We start from the raw sequence: 18,918 nt of genomic DNA on the forward strand, positions 1-18,918 counted from the left end.
CTGGCAGAGGCGGATAGAGACCCTTTGTGTCTGGTTGGCCTCTCTTCCCTCTTCTCTAGGCCTCTGCAGACCTTGCCCTTGGCACTAGGGACTAAAATCGCATTTCCTGCCCAGACCTCTTCCCCATTTTCAGAGCTCTGCATCATCCACACAGAGGAGACGCCACAGTGTGTCTTTTGAGAAGGAGGGAGTGGCAGCAATGAGTAGGGAGACGGTTGGAGTGTATGTGGCTGGGTGACTGCGGAAGAGAAGTCGGTGGACTCCTTCGGTTAACCGCGGAGTGGCTGTGTTTATTCTTCATGCCAGAGCACATGTCCTCTCCTCTCAGGGTCCCTAGACAGTAACCCCACTCTTCCACCAGAGACCTTTAAACAGAGGTATCACATTGGTAGAGCTTGCTGCTGGCTGGTCTACAGATAAGAGAGAGATGTGCCCCATTTCTACTTGCTGATTTTGTTTAAGGAGACAAAAGCCCAAGGAGGAATTGTGTCATGATCGAGGAACCTCCAAACTAAGGAATTCCATCCGTTACTGTGGACAGCATCTGCCTTCAGAGTCCCCAGAAGATTTCCTAAGAGTGAAAAGTCAAGATGAACTCAGTGACCTCTCCCTGCATTCTCATGCTTTCTCCACAGGCACCTTTGCTTGTGTGTGTGGCTGTGTCTCCGAGAGAAAGGAGCCTTTGGAAACTGCGATGCCGCCACCCTCAGACATCGTCAAAGTGGCCATCGAATGGCCAGGTGCCAATGCTCAGCTCCTGGAAATTGACCAGGTAAGCCCCCGAAATGAGGAGCAGTGTCGCAAGGGGAGGGGTCTGCGGGAAATCTGGTGAAGGATGTCCTTAGGGACAGAGACCACTGGCGTGAGAGGTAAAGAGTCGGTAGCAAGAGGTTGAACTTTATGATGTCCTCGCTAGGGAAGGTCAGTCAGCAGGGCTTCAGAGGGGCACTCCTTCAACAAAAACTACCAGGGGGAGAGGTCTATTCCTGGGCCCCTTGTTGACCTTGCTTGGCATCTTCTCTCATCAAAACCTGGGCTGCTGGAGACAAATCTCTCTCTTTCTCTTTCAGAAACAGCCCCTGACATCCGTCATCAAGGAAGTTTGTGATGGGTAGGTTGGAACTGCCTTGTTTGGGACAGTGGAACACTTGAAGGGAATTCTGCCAGTTGATCCGCAGTATGGGGTTTTCATGGATCATGGCAGGGTTGACAAGGCTGACCCTAAGACCTCCTAGCAATGTTTTTTTCCCACTGTAAGTTCAGGAATGTCCCACTGACCTCCTGGTAGGAGCTGAGACCTGTACTCAATTGTTCACACTTCTTATTGTGGCGAAAACCTTTCCTAAAGGCTGCGTTGGTTATTTTTCAACATCTCAGCCTAAAACTTTGCATTTCACTCACACACACATACTCATACACATACAGTCTCTCTCTCTCTCATCCTCTGAGTACAAGCCATTGAGCCTTTGAATAACTCTATTGAAAAGTATTGATTTGCAGCTTCTGAGCCAGCCACGAAGCAGGGCTGACTGGGCTGTGTACTGTCTCTTTTGCATAGATGGTCATTGCCAAACCCAGAATACTACACCCTCCGATATGCAGATGGGCCTCAGCTCTACATCACTGAACAGGTCAGTGCAGAGAGAAGCAAAATTCATCCAAGCCTTGCTTTGAAGGGAACCTCACAGGAGGTGGTACAATTTTGCTTACCCAGCGCGCAGGTATCTTCCGTTTCCCAGGGCAGAGTGGGCAGTGCCTTTCCTTGTTCTCTGGTGACTGGAAAACTTGGCTTTTCCCCCTGATTACCCAGTGGATTGGAAAAGAAGCCAGGGACCTCTGTGCCAGGGAACAAGTAGCAGAGGCCTGACAGAATCTCACTTACAACTCCCGTACGAAGGACAGAGAGCTCTCCTGGAGTCAGCTTCCTTGCACGGTCTTCTGATTTGATGTTAGTAATTCCTTTTTCTCGTTGTTACCCAGACACGCAGTGACATTAAGAATGGGACCATCTTACAGCTGGCCATCTCTCCGGTAGGTATTCTGTTTCATCAGAAATTCTTCCCTTTAACATTTAGAAGCACCTATCATGGGCCAAAAACTAGAGCTTGTTGTTATGTGCCGAAGTGTCAATTCCGACTCTGTACTGACAAACTAGGAGAGAGTAGGACTGCTCCAATCGGGGTTCCTAAATGTACATTTTTATGGGAGCAGATAGTCAGGTGTTTTCTCCTGGTGGATTCGAACTGCCAACCTTTTGTTGGCAGCCAACCATTTAACCATTGGGCCACTAGGGTTCCTAGAAACAAGGACTACAGAGATTAAAAAGTCAGTCTGAGCTCTCACAGCACAATGGAGTGTACAAACAGGATACCAGGGCTTTCTCAAAAGATCTAGAGAGAAAGTTACATAGGTGCTAGGGGAACACAGAAATGGGACCATCTGCTTCCTTTCAAGAGAAGGGGATACGTAGCCCAGATGTGGAAGGAGAAGCAAGAATTCGCTGAGGAAAGAAGAAAATGAAAAAGTCTTCCCAGTAGAGAGCTCGGCGTGTGCTGAATCACCGAGGTGCGGGGCCCGTGTCGTGTGCACCAGTGAAAGGCCATGAGTGAAGGGCCATGCGTGGCTTGCTCTCGGGCTGGGTTTTATCCTGAAGGAAATGTGGAGGCCATGGAGGATTTTAAGCAGGAAGATGTGTCACGTGTAGATGTATGTTTCAGCAAAATCACTTCAGTGGCAGTGTGGGAGAGAGGCTACAAGAAGGCAGGCTGGTGGTCTGAGGCCGTATGAAAGGCCCGTGAGGAATGTTAACAGCCCATCGAAGCAAATAGCAATGCAGGTGAAATGATGTACATGAAACATCTAGGTGAGAGTATAAGGTGACACCTGCTTTCAGCAAGAGTAGCTCGTCAAGGTACCTGAGGAGGAAGCAACCAGAAGGGGGAGGAAGAGAGCCAGGTGTGTGAAGTGGCTCAGGCAGTAGCCTATATGGGGCTTCCGCATGGAGGAAGGTGCAGTTTCTAATGAGCAGAGAGAGGCCGGTGAAGTGAGGGCAAAAAAGCTGTTTGTTGACCTCAGAGGTCAAAGGGTCACTGGTGATGTTCAGGAAAGCAGTTCTGGGGGCGTCATGGGGTGGAAGTCAGGCTGCAGTGGGTTAATTAAAGGAAGGTGAAAAAGTGAGAGCTTCGATCGCATCACCTGATCAAGAAGCTTCCTGATGAAAGGAAGCAGACAGGGTGGTTCCTGAAGGGGTGTGTAGTTGAAAAGGTGAGCTTTGTGGTGTTTTTTAAAATAGATACACCATTACTATGTTTCAAAAATCAAAGACTTTAATAAAGATCTAGTGAAAGATCTCCCTCCTACTCCTGTCTCCTACCCAGCTCCTGATCTCTCCCACCCCTCACAGTTGTGAATTTCTGTTGCAGTTTTTTTATATGTCCTTAAAGATGGAAGAGACTTGAGTCTGTTTTAAAAATGATAAGAAAGAGTCAGCAAAGAGGGGAGCGTGAAGGGATGAGGTCGAAGGAGCAGATAATGGAATAGCATCTAAGTGGGTCGAGACAGACTCTACGCTCAGGTGGAGGGATTCACCTCGGCTCCTCAGCCCCCAAGGAAGAAAATGGCCGGGGTGTCATTCAGTCAGTTTGTTGACGGACTACCAGCAAAGTCAGTACATGGTGACCCTTGTTTTCTCAGTGAGAGGGAAAGAGGTAAAGATGTGTGAAAGTAGGAAATGTTTAGGATCAAACGTTTAGGATCCCCGGGAGGAGAATGAAACTATCACGGTTCATTTGCAGAAGCTGGTGCCTTGAATTGCTAGTGGGCCCCATTCTGTTTGGTTATGAGGTTATTCTCTAGAAAGGCCTGAATATCACTACTCGTGGGCCAGGATGTAAGGAGGCCTGGTGCCACTGTAGGACAAGCACTGGAATGCCAACTGCAAGGTCGGCAGTTCAAATCTACCAGCATCTCCTTGGGAGAAAGATAAGACTTTGTGCTCCTATAAAGATTTACAGCCTCAGAACCTCTATGCAGGGTCACTGTGAGTCAAACCTGACTCGACAGCTCCTAACAACAACAAAAAGGCCAGGATGGAAGGAGCCTGGTGGTGCAAATGGTTCAGCACTCAGCTGCTCACCAAAAGACTGAAGGTTCGAGCCCACCCAGAGACTCTACTGGAGAAAGACCTGATGGACTGTTCCCGCAAAGGGGACAGCCAAGAAAACTATATGGGGCAGCTCTGTTCTGTCACACGGGGTCTCTGTGAGTTGGGATTGATTCAGGACATCCAACAGCAGCAGGCTAGGATGTGGCTCTAAGGGCTTATTTCTTCTGTAATCACCAGCGTCCTTCACTGGTACCTTGTATCCATTACACTGTTGCATTCTCACAGACACCTGATGAGGTGGGTACCCTGAATTGCCCCATTTTGCAGCCTGGGAAAGTGAGGCTTGGGGAAGGTAAATAACTTGTCACACATCTACAAAGTGGCAGGCCTGGCTCTCACACCCACCAGGTGCCCTTCTGCTGTCCTGTCCTCCTGGCCTCTTCTCATCGTCGGGACTTCACTCTTTGTGTCAGTTCTGCTCATTTGGTATAAAGCCTGGGGTTGCTTTCGCGGAAGTGCCTGAGCATTTTCACAGCCCTCTTGCCAGGAATGGTTTGCTTTTCCCAGAAGCACATCTCTCCCCAGAGCAGGAGGTAGTAGCCCAGAAATGCTGTCTCAGGAGGGAAATTGACATTTGGAGTTGTAAGTTTCTAGTGAGCTACAGACCAGTGCTCTTCAAATTCTTCTATCCTGTGACCTTTTCTCACACATCACAGTCCTCACCTTAGAGAAATGAGGGGATTTCCGTAGCATGGAGAGCTGGTGTTAAATCCCAGGAGAAGAGAGGAGGGCAGAGGGGAAAGGGAGGGGCAGGCCTCGACTCCTTGACCAGGAACAGGGACTGATTGGAGTTACATGCTTGGCAATGTGAGGGAAAATAAAGCAGGAGTGCCTTTGCTCCCAACGCGTTTACCCATTGCTCTGTAGGGCTTTCTGAGTAATTGTCACGGAAGTAGGTTGCCATCCCTTTCTCCCACAGCACTTCAGCGTGGGTTTGAATCGATGACCTTTAGGTGGTAGTTGAGTGTCTTTCTTTCTCTTTCCTTTTGGTACCTCCATTCTTAGTGAGAATGATGGAATGTTAGATTGTGAGGCACTCCCCTGGTAGCATAGTGGGTTGTGTGTTGGAGTGTGAATGTCAGCAGTTTGAATCCACCAGCCGCTCTGCAGGAGAAAGATGAGGCTTTCTGTTCCATAAAGATTTACAGCCTTGAAAGCCCTATATGGGGTCGCTCTGAGTCAGAACCAACTTCACGGCACACAGCAGCAGCAGCACAGCCTGTAACTTGCTTAAATTCCGCAAAAGGAAAGCTAGCAGAGGGCTTTTAGCTGTAGCTGCAGAAAGGAGGCAAACCTTCTGGAAAGTTCATTTCATAGGAAGTTTTGCTTTAGCCAACCAACGTTTTCCAAAAGCGATTTTGAAATGAGCTCCTTCAGGCACCTTGATATGCTGAAGTTTCCTCAGCTCATTCACTTTGAGGAACATTGATAGGGACTTTGAGAGAAAGGTGCAGAAAGAAAAACACATTAGGGTTATCCCAGTTGAAGAATGAGACGGACCTTAAAGGTTAGCTGTTGAATTCTCCATCCAATGCAGGAATGTCTTCTATGACATCTCTACCACGTGGTTGGCCCGATTCTGCTTGATGGCTTCCCGTGACAGGGAGCTGAGCACTTCAAGAGACAACAGGGTCTGCTATCTGACAGGTCGAGTTTTAGGGAACAATTTTTTGTTCTATGTTGAACAAGCGCAGTTAGTCCTCTGTATTCATGGGTTCTGTTCCCCCAGATTCAACCAACCAAGCACGCATTAAAATGAGAAGGGGAAAAAAAGCAATCTGTCAAAGGCTTAGAGAGAGCATGAAGTGCCCATTTATACTAGGTACTAGAAGTGATTTAGAGGTGGAGTAACGTATGCGGGAAGGTATGTGAAGGTTATATGCAGGTACTAGTTTATTTGATGTAAAAGTCTTGAGCACCTATAGATTGAGGTACCTGTCCATGGGTGTGGCCCTGGGACAGTTCCTGGTGGATACTGAAGGAGGACTGTCTCTATTTCTTTGTGACTTGTCCTAGTTAGGTGGGACTGTGACTGTCCCATCACCCTCTGTGTTCCCTTAGTGGAGAGTTTTTGATCCATAGACCAGAGGGGTTCAGAGAGGATACAGATGTCTACAGATTGGTCTTGGCACACTGGTAATTCATTCCGTGGCCGAGTCAATAAATAGTTGTTTAGTAACTCTGAAGCATGGGCAGTCCTGGTTTGGTGCTGTGGGACAAGCACTGAACTGCTAACCGCAGGTTGGTGGTTCAGACCCACCAGCTACTCCTCGGAAACCCTCGATGGCACTTAACAACAACATGTAGTGTGAAAAGCTAGCCCAGCTCCAGGCTTGAATGTTCACAGAAGGACCCTGCTGAGCTGCCTCAGGGAACAGATGGCATGTGTCTTGTCCCTGCTCTCACAGTCCCGGGCTGCACGCCAGCTGATGGAGAGGACCCAGTCGTCCAGCATGGAGACCCGACTGGACGCCATGAAGGAGCTGGCCAAGCTCTCTGCTGACGTGACCTTTGCTACCGAGTTCATCAACATGGATGGCATTGTTGTCCTCACACGGCTTGTGGAGAGTGGAACCAAGCTCTTGTCACAGTAAGTGTTATATGCCTGAGGCTGGCAAAGACTCTCCATGTGCCACAGGGTGTCCTGGTCTCATTTTCCACTGAATGCCTTCTGTATACAGAGCAGTGTGTCAGGTACTAGGTCCACACCCATTAAAACATATTGCTGCCAGGTCATTGCAACTCCAGGTGACCCTAGAGGACAGAGCGGGACTCACCCTAGGGTTTCTGAGGTGGTAATCTTTACGGAAGCCAGCTGCCACACTTTCTCCCTTGGAGTGACTGGTGGGCTTGAACTGTTACCAATTCAGTTAGCAGCCAAGGACTTAACCACAGTGCCACCAGGGCTCCTTCGGGTCCACATAGAGAGGCAGAATTCACTATCATGGTCCTCAATCTTGTAGTCCAGTTGGGAAGACAGTGCAGGCTCTCACACAATAAGTAACAGTACCAGACGGCACACGGCTAAGTGCCAAGTGAGTGGTAAAAATAGGGGCTCAATAAGCCAAGGAAGAGAGGAGCCTGTTGGTTTCTGGGAGTTGTTTGGCATGGTGGGGGTTAGTGAGCAGACTGCCTGTCCATTCTCCACCAGCCTGGGCATCTGTTCCTAGCCATTTCCTTCCTCCACATTACCTCCCTACCCCAACTCTGCACACATACGTGCACACAGAGGCACACAGACCCAAACAAACATGAGCTTTCCTTTGTATCTCCCTGTCACACATTTTCACATTTACACCCAGACAGACCATTTTTACTCCAGCAGAATGTTGAGAGGAATGATGTAGGCAACTACGCTTGGTGATCAGCCTTGAGTAAACAGGCGTCTTGTTGTTAAGTGCCATCGAGTCGATTCCGACCCATAGCGACCCTGTATAGGGTTTCCAAGGAGCAGCTGGTGAGCTTGAACCATCGACCTTGCAGTTCAAATGGCTTTGCAGTCTGGCACATTAACCCATAGCACCACATAGGCGGCTTAGGTCCCGTCTAAGCTTGTGGAACCTGAGATGCAGAGAGGGGAGTCCGAAATCCCTCAGCTGAGGCATCAGCTATTGAGCTTGTCAGTCAAACTGAGCAACGAATGTAAGTCTTGGATCCTCAAGTCGCACTGGGGTCCTGGAGCCTTGGTCAGCCGTCTGCACTGACGCAGCATCTGTGCCGTCTCCTAAGAGTACGCATCGGGACTGGCCTTACTTCCCCCTCTTTAAAATGGGGACGATAATACCTACGTCGCAGTGTTGTTGTGTGGAGTTTTGTTCGTGAGAGAGTGTACGTGAACATGCTCTGTAGATAGGAGTGTGTTCTGCCCATTGTAGAGCTAAGTATAGACATGAAGGGATGACGCAGGTAAGGAGGGAGAGAAAAGAGAGTTGTTGCTCTTCGAAGGGCTTTGCACACGTTGTCACCTGGCTCTCACCACAGCCACCTGAGGTTAACGCTGGGAGATTCACTCAGTTTTACACAGGAAGCGATTCAAGTCCGAAATGGTAAAACCTGCACTAAGTAATTGGCTGAGTAGGAAATGAGCCCATGTCTGTACCTTGCCTTTTCTCCTGCCCCCAGTAACTCTGAAGCATGGGCAGTCCTGGTTTGGTGCTGTGGGATAAGCACCCAGGAGGGGCCCCTACCTCGTGTCGGTGTGACAGGGGTCACTCACCCAGCACCTTTTCCTCTGGGTGGACTCAGCTGCATGTACACGTAGGCACTTACTTAGTCTCAGCTCTTCAACTGACTTTTCACCGGTGAAACTTCCCTGGTGTTACCGCTTTCCTCCTGGGTTCCTGGTTCTGAATCTCTATTGCTTTGTGTGTATTTTGCACATGTCTCAGCTACAGTGAAATGCTGGCATTCACCCTGACTGCCTTCTTAGAGCTCATGGACCATGGCGTTGTCTCCTGGGATCTGGTCTCAATCACCTTTATTAAGCAGGTGAGGCCTCCAACGTTTTCTCTTACTCTGGGTGTGAGTGGCGGAGATGCAGACAATACAGCCATTCTGGGGAGGGTCAGTTTCATGTTTCCGGGGCCCAATTCCTCCTGCTCAGCCTCTGGTCTTCCGCTCCTGCAAGGATTCCACTTAGACCTGCACTGGGGAGAAGGAGCTGGTCTCCAGGACTGAACATGCGCAGAGCGGGAGTAGGTCGTTCATGAGACTTGGAATAAAACCAGCCTGTCAACCCTTCAGTCTTCTGACCTGCATTCTAGGCTCTCTTTTCTCTTTAGATAAAGACTATTCATTTGCCTCCTGTTTATAAACCCAAAAGATAGCCTGATTGGATTGTCACATTGAATTCAGTGAGCAAGCGGAAGGTGCTAAGAGTACTTTTAATTTTGCCCTCTTTTCTTCTACCACAAGGAGCAGCCTAAATTCAGAAAATGCAATGAAGACCAGTAAATCTTATATCCAGTGACCTAGAGTTGCCTCATCATTGAGCTGGAATGTCAGCAACTTCTGCCACTGGAGATATTTGTACAAAAGTGAAATGACCATGTGTCAATGTTATTATAAAGGGATTGAGAAGAGGGATCTGATGAAAGCTGTGCTGATGTGTTCCACCTCCCCACACCTAGGCTGTGTAGAGGGAGAAGTTGTGTATGTTTGAAGAAAGAAGCACATGTCAGTAAAATGAAATCCCAGTGTCAGTAAAATCCTCTGCTTGTTAGACTCAGCTTTTCCACACCAGAACGTTTATTTGGAAAGATGAGAGCCTTAGATTTGGAGGTGGCACAATGGAATAGAAACTAACCTGAGATTGCGTTACACACTCAGCTGTAACCCAGGGAACCCCTGGCACATTGGTATCAGGCACCACGCTACTGTGTAGATTGTCAGACTGAACTCAGGGGTGGGAGCGGGTGAAGAGTACTTCTGATTTTGCCCCCTTTTCTTTTACAACAGGGGGCAGTGACAGTTAAGAAAACTAATGGACAATCCACTAATTTGTGGACAGCTGCCCAGATGTAGGCCTCATGCCTAAGAGGAGAGTGCCTTTATGGCTAACATAAGATTCCCCAGTTGTCCAGCTTTCAGACCTGATTTGCCTCCTCTGGTTTTAGATTGCAGGGTACGTTAGCCAGCCAATGGTGGACGTGTCGATCCTTCAGAGGTCCCTGGCCATCCTGGAGAGCATGGTCTTGAACAGCCAGAGTCTGTACCAGAAGATAGCAGAGGAAATCACCGTGGGACAGCTGATCTCACACCTGCAGGTGTGAGTAAGGACCCTGTCCCATCCTTCACTCATCTCTTCTCTTAGTTTAAGTCTTCTAGTCTTTCCTCTGCTGTGTTCCTGTTCCAAGCAGCTGGTCTGTTGATTCATTCATTGGTGACCTCGTCCACACCACTGCCAGAATTCTTCCTGAAACAAACATGATCAGATCTTACTCCTGCTTAAATGCCTTACTAACTGTCCTCAGCCCATAGGGTAAAGTCCTCTCTTACCACCATGGTACCTGGTAATCTCTGTTTATATTTATTGTAATATTTGTACGAAATCACTGTGTTTTCTTGGTCCATCTCCCATTTTAAACCTTGAGTTCCTTGAGGACGGGGACCATTCATTTTTGCAGCACCTGTTTTAAATTATGTGGAAGCTCAGTGGGTGTTTTGTTGAATGAGTTTTTACTGAACAGGATGCTGTGGAGGTTAGTTAACAAGAAGTCTCATATATAGGATCCAAATTCAAGAGGATCCCAGTTCCAACCCTGGCTTCACTGCTGTCACGGATTGGATATGTGTCAGCCTGGCTAGGATGTGGTCCTCAGTGGTTTGACAGTTAAATGTAGTGATATAATCATCTCCCAGGATGTATCTGGTCAGCTAACTGATGAATATCCTTACTCAAGTCGCAGGCCTGCTGGGATGACAGGGGAGGTTTCCTGGGGCGTGGTCTGCAGCGCCTTGAGATGAAACGAGATGGGAAGTAAGCAGAGAAGGAAGGGTGTGACTACCACCAAGAAAGAAGATCTGGGCACAGACTTATCCTTGGACCTAGGATGATCCTTGTGCTGAGAACCTCTGAGACTCTGGGAAAGACTGACATCAAGACATAGGGAGCTCCAAGGAGCGCCAGGCCCACAGATGTTGACAAGAGACAAGGACCTTCCCCTAGAGCCGACAGAGAGAAAGGTCTCCTCTGAAAGCTGGCATTCTAAATTTGGATTTCTAGCCTCCTAAACTGTGAGAATCAACTTCTGTGTCTTTAAAGCTACCTACTGGTGGTATTTCTGTTACAGCAGCATTGGAGAGCTAAAGCAGATTTGGGTACCAACAATAGGATGCTGCTCTAACAGATACCTAAAATGTGGAAGCAGATTTAGGTACCAACAACAGGATGCTGCTCTAACAGATACCTAAAATGGGGAAGTGGTTTTGGAATTGTAATGAGTAGAAGCTAAAAGAGTTTTAAGGTGGTGGTGTTAAGTACTGTCGAGTCAGTTCTATGGTCCGCAGTCCAGTGCCGATCCTACAGTGTCTCACCAGGAGTCCAAAAGAGTTTTATGGTGCCCAATAATAAAAGCCAGAGACTTGTGGCTCTGTAGGTTAAGCACTGGGCAGCTAGCCACAAGGTTGGTGGTTCAAACCCATCAGCTGCTACTTGGAAACACTATCCAGGTCTCCGTAGGTTGGAACCAAATCTCTGGCACTTAACAACAGCAATAGTAGAAGCCTAGGTTGAATGTTGGTGGAATGATAGACCTCAAAGACAATTCTGGTGAGGAGTCAGAAGGAAGTTAGGGAAACTTTTAGTTATTTAATGATTGCACGACAGAAAGACCACAGTGTGGATGGCTTTAATGCCTAGAAATTTATTCTGTCACAGTTTAGGTGACTAGAAGGCCCAGTATTTTTGGAGATCGCCATATATCTTGGTGTCAGTGTTCCTCTGGATGTAGGAGCTTCACAGTATAGGGACCTCAAGTCCACAGGACGTGCTCTGCTCCCAGCTCTTCCATCTTGGTAATCTTAGACCCCGCTTTCTCTGCTCAGGTCTCTGCTTTTATCTCTTGTCAGATAAAAGGTGTTGCATGAGACATCCTTGGGGATCTCCTGTAAATTGGATCAGGGGGGTACTAGGGTTAAGGGTAGTATGCCCTGGTGTGGCGCTGTGGGTTAATGTGCTGGACTGCAAAGTCGGTTTGAATCACAAGGTCCTCAGAAACCCTATTCAGGGTTGTGATGGGTCGGAATCGACTCAACGGCACTTAACAACAATCCCAGCTTTGGAGCCCTGCTGTGGCACTATAGGATAAGCACTGAGCTGTGAATCACAAGGTCGGTGGTTCAAACCCACCAGTCATTCCTTGGAAACCCTATACAGGGTTGCTGTGAGCCGGAACCAACGTGACAGCACTTGACAACAACATCCCACCCTTAATCCTCTTACCAATTTATCCCATCAGGCTACGTGGGAGATAGCTCCGTCTCAACTGCAAACCCACTGAGTCCTGGTGGTACAGTCCCCTGAGTCTCATGAGCTGTGACACCAGGGATGTCACAGAAGCGAGAAGCAGCAGCAGGAGAGCAGCTCAAGGTGCTGAGGAACTGGTCCTCGGAACAAGACAACGAATGCTTTCAGGCAGGAGCAGGTTTCCCTAGGCACTTGTTGCCAGAGCTAAAGAACTGTGTAACACTTGTCCAAGAGGGACAGAGACTGGGCTGACCCAAGAGGCCGAGGAACGAGGAGCTGGAGAGAGTTGCCTCAGTGTCAGAGGGTAGGACCGTGATCTTAAAGGGTAGAGCCAGGGCTTGCTGGGTCTCAAAGGGTGACACTGTGGCCATCTAGCTTTGAGTCAGACCCTCACCAGTTCTCGGAGAGTGGGACTGCTGTGCCCAAGGGGATGGATGGAAAGATGGACTGCCAGGGCCAAGGGGGTGGAGTCACCACTCAAACAGACGATGAGAATGGAGCCACCTTGAGCTGAGAGAGCAGAGTTGCCACCCCAGGGGGCCTGGACCTAGGGACCTCCACCTGGAATCCACAGAGCATGACCAACACCCAAGTGTGGAGGAAAAGGCCCCTGCCCAGATGGTTTGGTTTCAGAGAACAGAGGGTCTTTTCAAGCCTTGAGGGTTAATAGGAATTGTTCTCCTGGCTTCCTGACTTGTACAGTGCCCCTTACCCCTTCTTGCCCTTCACTGTCTCCCATTTGTAATGGAAATGTCTACTTTATACCTGTCACGCCATTGTACTCTGGATGCCAGTAACCTGGATTCTGGATTCACAGATGAACAGGAACTGTGCTCCAGGATGGGACTTGGACTTGGAGTTGATTTAAGACTTTGGAGATGATATGATAGGGTGAAAGTATTTTGTTTGTGGCAAGGACATGGATTTTGTGTGGCCAAAGGGTCGAATGCCATGGATTAAGTTGTGTACACCCAAAATACGTGTTAACTTGGCTGGGTCGTGATTACTAGTGGTTTGGCAGTTACGTGATGATGTAACTGTCTCCTATGATGTGATCTGATCAGCCAATCAGTTGTGAGGGGATTTGGGTGGAATGGAACTCCCTCTCTCAGGTCACGGCCCTGATCCAATGTAAGGGGAGTCTCCCGGGGTGTAGCCCGCAACACCTTACAAGAGAAAGAAGAAGAAACAAGCCAACTGAGAAATAAGCGCCAGGAGCAGAGCATGCCCTTTGGACCCAGAGTCGTGTGCTGAGACCCTCATAGCACAAGAGTGATGCCAACACACAGGGAGATCTCCAAGGAATGCCGGGCTCACCCATGTTGGAAGGAGACAAGGACCTTCCCCCAGAGCTAATGTCCTACTTGGGACTTTTAGGGTTCTAGGGTCGCTCTGAGTCAGAACTGACTTGATGGCATTTAACAACAACAAAGCAACAAAACTGGGACACTACACTTGTGGTTGTTACCTGCTGTGAGATTTCTGTTGCAGCAGTTCTAGATAACTGAGGCAACTGCATGCTCGCTGTCTGCCTTCAGTGTGTTTCATAATCGCTTTTGGCCTCAATTTTCCTCTTCTGTAGGCTGGAGCAGTCATCCCCACCTCTCAGATTTATGAGGATCTAATGAAATAAAGAGGGCCTATCACAGTGGTCTGGTGTGGCTGTAGGTTAAGTAAGCGCTGGATTGCTAACCACGAGGTTGGTGCTTCAAAGCCACCAGCCACTCCTTGGAAACCCTATACATGGTCACTAAGAGTCGGAACTGACCCAACGACAGTAACAACACGGTGGTCAGCATCAGCTACTCATAACTTCAGAAGTCTTCCTGTTTCTGTTTGTTAAGATTATCACATCCTAAAATGTTTTGATTTTATGTGCTATTGAGTTGATTCCGACTCATAGAGACCCGGTGAGTAGAACTGCCCCTCCCCCTAGAAAATAAACAAACCCAGCAGACAAATGAACTCTTGTGAATACTCCCACTCTCTCCATTCTACACTGGTGTGGTGCCATAGGATATGCAGTGGACTGCTAACTGCAAGGTTACCAGTTCAAACCCACCAGCTGCTCCTTGGATACCCTGTACAGGTTCAGTATGAGTCCAAACTGATTCAACACAATTTAAGGGAAACTGGACTTCCCAAAGCAAGGATGATACTACTGTAATTCCTCCTCACTCACCTTTAGCGTGTCAGACATGGACCTGGAAGTTAAGCAGAGTTCCTTGGAAGCCACACTTCCCAGATCTGAGAGTCTATGGCGGCCCAGTTTCTACTCGGCTGTTCTTCCCATTGGTCCAAGAACAAAACAAAAACAAACAAACAAGATTTGCCCTCTGCTTTCTTTACTTGTATTTGCAGCTCTAATTTCTGCCTGTCACTGTTAAGGAGTCCTTCAGGCACAGCTTTCATACCCAAAGAGCTACAAAGGTTGGTTGGGTTGAGAAGGACAAACGGCAGACAGGAGCGTTCTCATTCCCTGTGGCCTCTGTTTTCTTGTCTCTGAATTGGGAATGTCCTGATGCCTCCTGCAAGATGTTAGAGGAATGTGGCCTTTCTTAGGAGGTGGTCAGTGAGTACTTCCAGCCCACAGCTGTCCCGAGAACTTGGACTGAGGGACACTCCATGCCATTCATTAGACATCAGCGTGCCCCCTGCCTGGCTCAGAAGCCCACTAACCCCTTTCTCAAGAAAACTCCCACTGCCTGGCAGGTGAACACATCTTGTCAAGCGCTGGGGCTAGTTGAGGTATCTGCCCCCAGACTTAAATGATTGCTGTGACTTTGTTTAAGATTAAGTAAGATAAAGTCGTAGTCAAAGACTTTGGAAACATAGAAAAAGCACAAAATGGGCTATTTGCCCATTGTCCCACTTGCAGGCTTTTTTCTATGCATTATTTTTAACAAAATTGGGATCTCACTGAACATATTATGTATACCCTTGTGCTGTTTTCCCTGTTTATCCTGAACACGCCCTCACGTACAAGATTCTTCTGTGAAAATGGAAACTCCAGTGACTGCTGTAGTACTCCTTAGAAAACTTTTCGGAACCAATTTTAGGGTTCACAGATCCACTAAGCCCATCCCCGAGTCCCAGGCTAAAAACCATTGCCTTCGAACGTGGGTTTTAATCATTATTTAGGATTCTGATATATATGAGGGGGCTTCAAAAGTTTATGAAAAAATTCCATTCTCTTAATTCCATTTTTCCACAAACTTTTTGAAGCCCCCTTGTATATAAAACAAAGTTGCTAATATGACCATTTGATTGCTTGCCATTCTTTCTTTTCTGAATAGTCCTTTAGTGAAGCGCCTTGTCGAGAAATCTTGCATGCCTCTCTGGTGACTGACTTCCTTAGAGTCAATTCCGAAGACTAGGATTGCAGGGTCACAGAGCGTGTCCACTTTGAAGGGTTTTGAGACTTGGCCCCTGATTACTATTTGATTACAGTCTGTGAGTGGTTTTGTAAACCTTTTCTAAGCATCATCTGGTTGTTCAGCCTTCTAATCGCCCTCTGCCTTCTTTCTCCCTCGGCACAGTTCCAACCAGGAGATTCAGACCTACGCCATTGCACTGATTAACGCGCTTTTCCTGAAAGCTCCCGAGGACAAGCGACAGGTCTGTAGCTGCCTTAGAATCCTAATCTCACCCCATGCCCCTCTCTGCTGGGCAGCGAGCTGAAGTCCACCCTTCCCCTGAGATCTGTCTGCCTGTTCCTCTGGTCATGAGGAGAGGGGGTGGGGTGGGAGGGCTGGCTTTGCTAAGGCAAATAAGGGGAAGGTCTGTGGGGGGAAATCTGAAAGGGCCTGACAAACCTGCTGCTCTCATGTCGGTTCCAACCCCTAGCGACTCCACAGGACAGTAGAACTGCCCCCATAGGCTTTCTCAGGTTGTCAATCTTGACAGAAGTGGACTGACATACCTTTTCATGGAGCCGCAGGTGGGGTCACACCTACAACCTTTTTATTTAGCAGCTGAGCACCTGAACCCCTGCACCACCTTGACTCCTTAAAAGGTTTGTTGTTGTTGTTGTTAAGTGCCATCGAGTCGGTTCCGACCCATAGCGACCCTGTACAGGGTTTCCAAGGGTGTAAATCTTTACGGGAGTAGAAAGCCTCATCTTTCTCCCGTGGAGCAGCTGGTAGTTTCGAACGCTGACCTTAAGGTTGGCTACCCGATTCGTAACCACTACGCTAAAAGGTTAGGTAATAGTAAATATTTTCATGTTTGTGGACCAGTCTCTGGGCAAAACTCTGCCATTGTAGCTTAGCACTTCTTTCAGCAGTGGGCATGGCCATCTCCCAATCAAACCGTATTTACAAAGCAGGCCTTATTTGACCGACGTTTACCAGTCCCCGGATTAAGCCTCAGAGAGGGGAGAAAGGAACCACTGTTCAATCCAAGGAGATCAAAACACATGGAGCTCTTTCTTGCAGAGGCGAGAGGGCGGGCTTAGCACTAGGCCGACCACGTGTCTTGTGTTCATAGCTGTGTGCTGTGATGCACATTACTTTCCTCTCTGAACCTATTTTCTCACTGGACTGTGGAAACAACAACATCTGCTCTGAGACAAATGTCCCACAGACTGCCCACTGGACCATGGGACAGACCGTATGATGTAATAGTCATAGAGGCCCTTTTCTTGCCTCTGGCTGGGTGAGTCCTTTACCCTCTCTGGTCTCAGCTTCTGTTTCTATAAAATGAAAGTGATCTCTAAGGAGCCTCCCAACACTGACCTTCTATATTTCTCTGCTAAAGGCCCACATAATGTATGAAAGTGAGGCTTCTTAGTTCTCCATCAGCATCGTGGCCTCTGATGTTGAAGGATAATGAGGGAGCCCTGTTGGTGCAGTGGTTAATGTGCTCTGCTGCAAACTCGACGGTCAGCTGTTCGAACCCACCAGCCGCTCCTTGGGAGAAAGAGGAGGCAGTCTGCTTCCGTAAAGATTTACAGCCTGGAACACTATGGACAGTTTTACACCTCAACTCGTAGGGTGGCTATGAGTTGGAATCGAGTCAGCAGGTTTGGTTTGTTGTGTTTTTCATGGCTCTGTAAATTGAAGTTCGTATCGGATCTTGCACCGAGTTCTTGGTAGAGTCTAGTGAGGACCAGGAGCCTGGATGGTTCTGTCTGTCCTTGTCGTTCCTGGGTAGCGCTGCTCTGTTAGTCTCTTCCTTCCCGGTCTTCGTTTGAATGTCAGCTGAAAGCTCATTCTTCGTCTGCTTCTCTCTGTGCTTTTGCTTTCTGCTGGCAGGACAAGCACCTTAATCCTCTAGACCTGCCTGTCACTGTAAGTAGCATCTCTGTGTGGAAGGGGTCCCAGGTGGGAGGTCACAGCTGGGCGTGAATCTCGTGTTGATGGGACACCGTGATTCAGGGAGGGCTGTGTGCTATTGCTTTCATTTGTCAGGATGCTTAGGGCAGTACTGCCAATTTTAGAGTCCTGTGAGGGGTGAAGGGATACCTCTGCCAGGGCCCGGGACCATTTGTAACGTGTTTTCACATGGTCCATGGCTCAGCCAGGAGAGATCATGTTCAGAAATAGCCTGCGACCTTTATCTTAACGACACCACAATTGCTTCACCTACCAATTTGCTATAGGGAAACAGTGAGGTACATCCAGGCCCTTTTTGGTCTCTTACTAAACGTTGGGAGGTTGAAAAGGGTTAGACAGTTGACAAAAGAGAGTCTGGAAGCTCATTTTGCGGCTGGAGGGAGTTTAGAGAGGCCAGCTTTGTGAGAAAAGAAAAGATGAGTGCTTTTCCCCCCGTACCACAGAGAAGCATCAGGTCTGAGGCTCTTGTTACATTAGGGCTGTGGACCGTGGTCAATTATCCACCGTGTGAGTTGTCCATGGCAAGATTTAATCTCAGGCTGGCCACCTATAGCAACCACAGATGATTCTAGGCCACCTTCCTCTGCCAGCCAGTACGTGCTCAGGGAGGGCAAAAATAAAGCTGAATGGAATTTGGGTAGAAATCTGGAAGGGAGAGAAAAGGGCCACTCAGAGAGGAAGGGCAACAGGCCCCTCAGGCCCATTGATTGAGAATTGTCTATAAAGTGGAATGAAGGCAGCCGCTTGGAAAGTGAAGTCATCCTCATTACCATCAGTAAGTCAGGATGCTGACACTGGAAGGAGGAGACAGAATTATGAAGAGCTGTCAAGGAAAATTAAAAGCGTAGTAATCTGAGACCATTTTGTTTAGGGGAAAGTAGCTCCGAATTTCAATAGCTCCTCAGGGTATGGCGTGTCACAACACCGAGGAGTAAGTAACATTCTTTTTGAAGAAGACCAGCCCTTGGCAGTGATTAAATTATAATCATTGTCATCTCTCCAGAAATAAAGCAGTGTGTATAACATATTTTTTTTAAATATTTGCATAAGAATGGTCAAAATAATGAATCGTTCTGAAGAGATCCTTAAAGCGTCTCTCCCTGGCAGACTCACTCCTGGAAGAAGTCTCACTTCCCGAGTGTGTTAGATAAATAAAGCAGGACTGTCAAATCCGAGCCAGAGATAATGGAAAAGGTGAACCTGTTACGAACCAAATTCCCCAACATGTTGTTCTCCAGCCCCATCAGAAATGAATGGCAGACTCTACATTTGAGATGGTCTGCCCCCAGCTCTGGATGCAGGTGCCGCCCAGAGGAGCAAGGGTGGGTGGCTGGACCCAAAGTTCTTTCCCAGGTTCATGAGAGCCTCGCCCGTCACCCAGCCCTAGCAGAGGGTGTCTGTCTGGAAGGGTACATGTGCTGCTCTGTGCTTCCCGTGCTGTGTCCTTTGCC

At 48.2% G+C, this 18,918-nt stretch overlaps 1 protein-coding gene across 3 annotated transcripts in view; it reads left to right on the forward strand.

Moving 5' to 3' along the window:
- Positions 1-679: 679 nt before the first annotated feature.
- ELMO2 (engulfment and cell motility 2) overlaps positions 680-18,918 on the forward strand; it is a 34,494-nt gene continuing 16,255 nt past the window's right edge. The window contains exons 1-9 of one of the 3 annotated variants that reach the window (XM_006839224.1): positions 695-772; positions 1,071-1,111; positions 1,559-1,631; positions 1,981-2,031; positions 6,574-6,755; positions 8,554-8,653; positions 9,781-9,932; positions 15,671-15,749; positions 17,387-17,422. In XM_006839224.1, the coding sequence (XP_006839287.1) occupies positions 695-772; positions 1,071-1,111; positions 1,559-1,631; positions 1,981-2,031; positions 6,574-6,755; positions 8,554-8,653; positions 9,781-9,932; positions 15,671-15,749; positions 17,387-17,422 (792 nt within the window). Of the gene's footprint in view, positions 773-1,070; positions 1,112-1,558; positions 1,632-1,980; positions 2,032-6,573; positions 6,756-8,553; positions 8,654-9,780; positions 9,933-15,670; positions 15,750-17,386; positions 17,423-18,918 lie in introns of all 3 variants that reach the window. The other 2 variants (XM_006839226.1, XM_006839225.1) reach the window with 2 other exon arrangements.

The sequence above is a fragment of the Chrysochloris asiatica genome, unplaced genomic scaffold (genome assembly GCF_000296735.1).
Source record: "Chrysochloris asiatica unplaced genomic scaffold, ChrAsi1.0 scaffold00023, whole genome shotgun sequence".
In the NCBI taxonomy this organism is placed as follows: Eukaryota; Metazoa; Chordata; class Mammalia; order Afrosoricida; family Chrysochloridae; genus Chrysochloris; species Chrysochloris asiatica.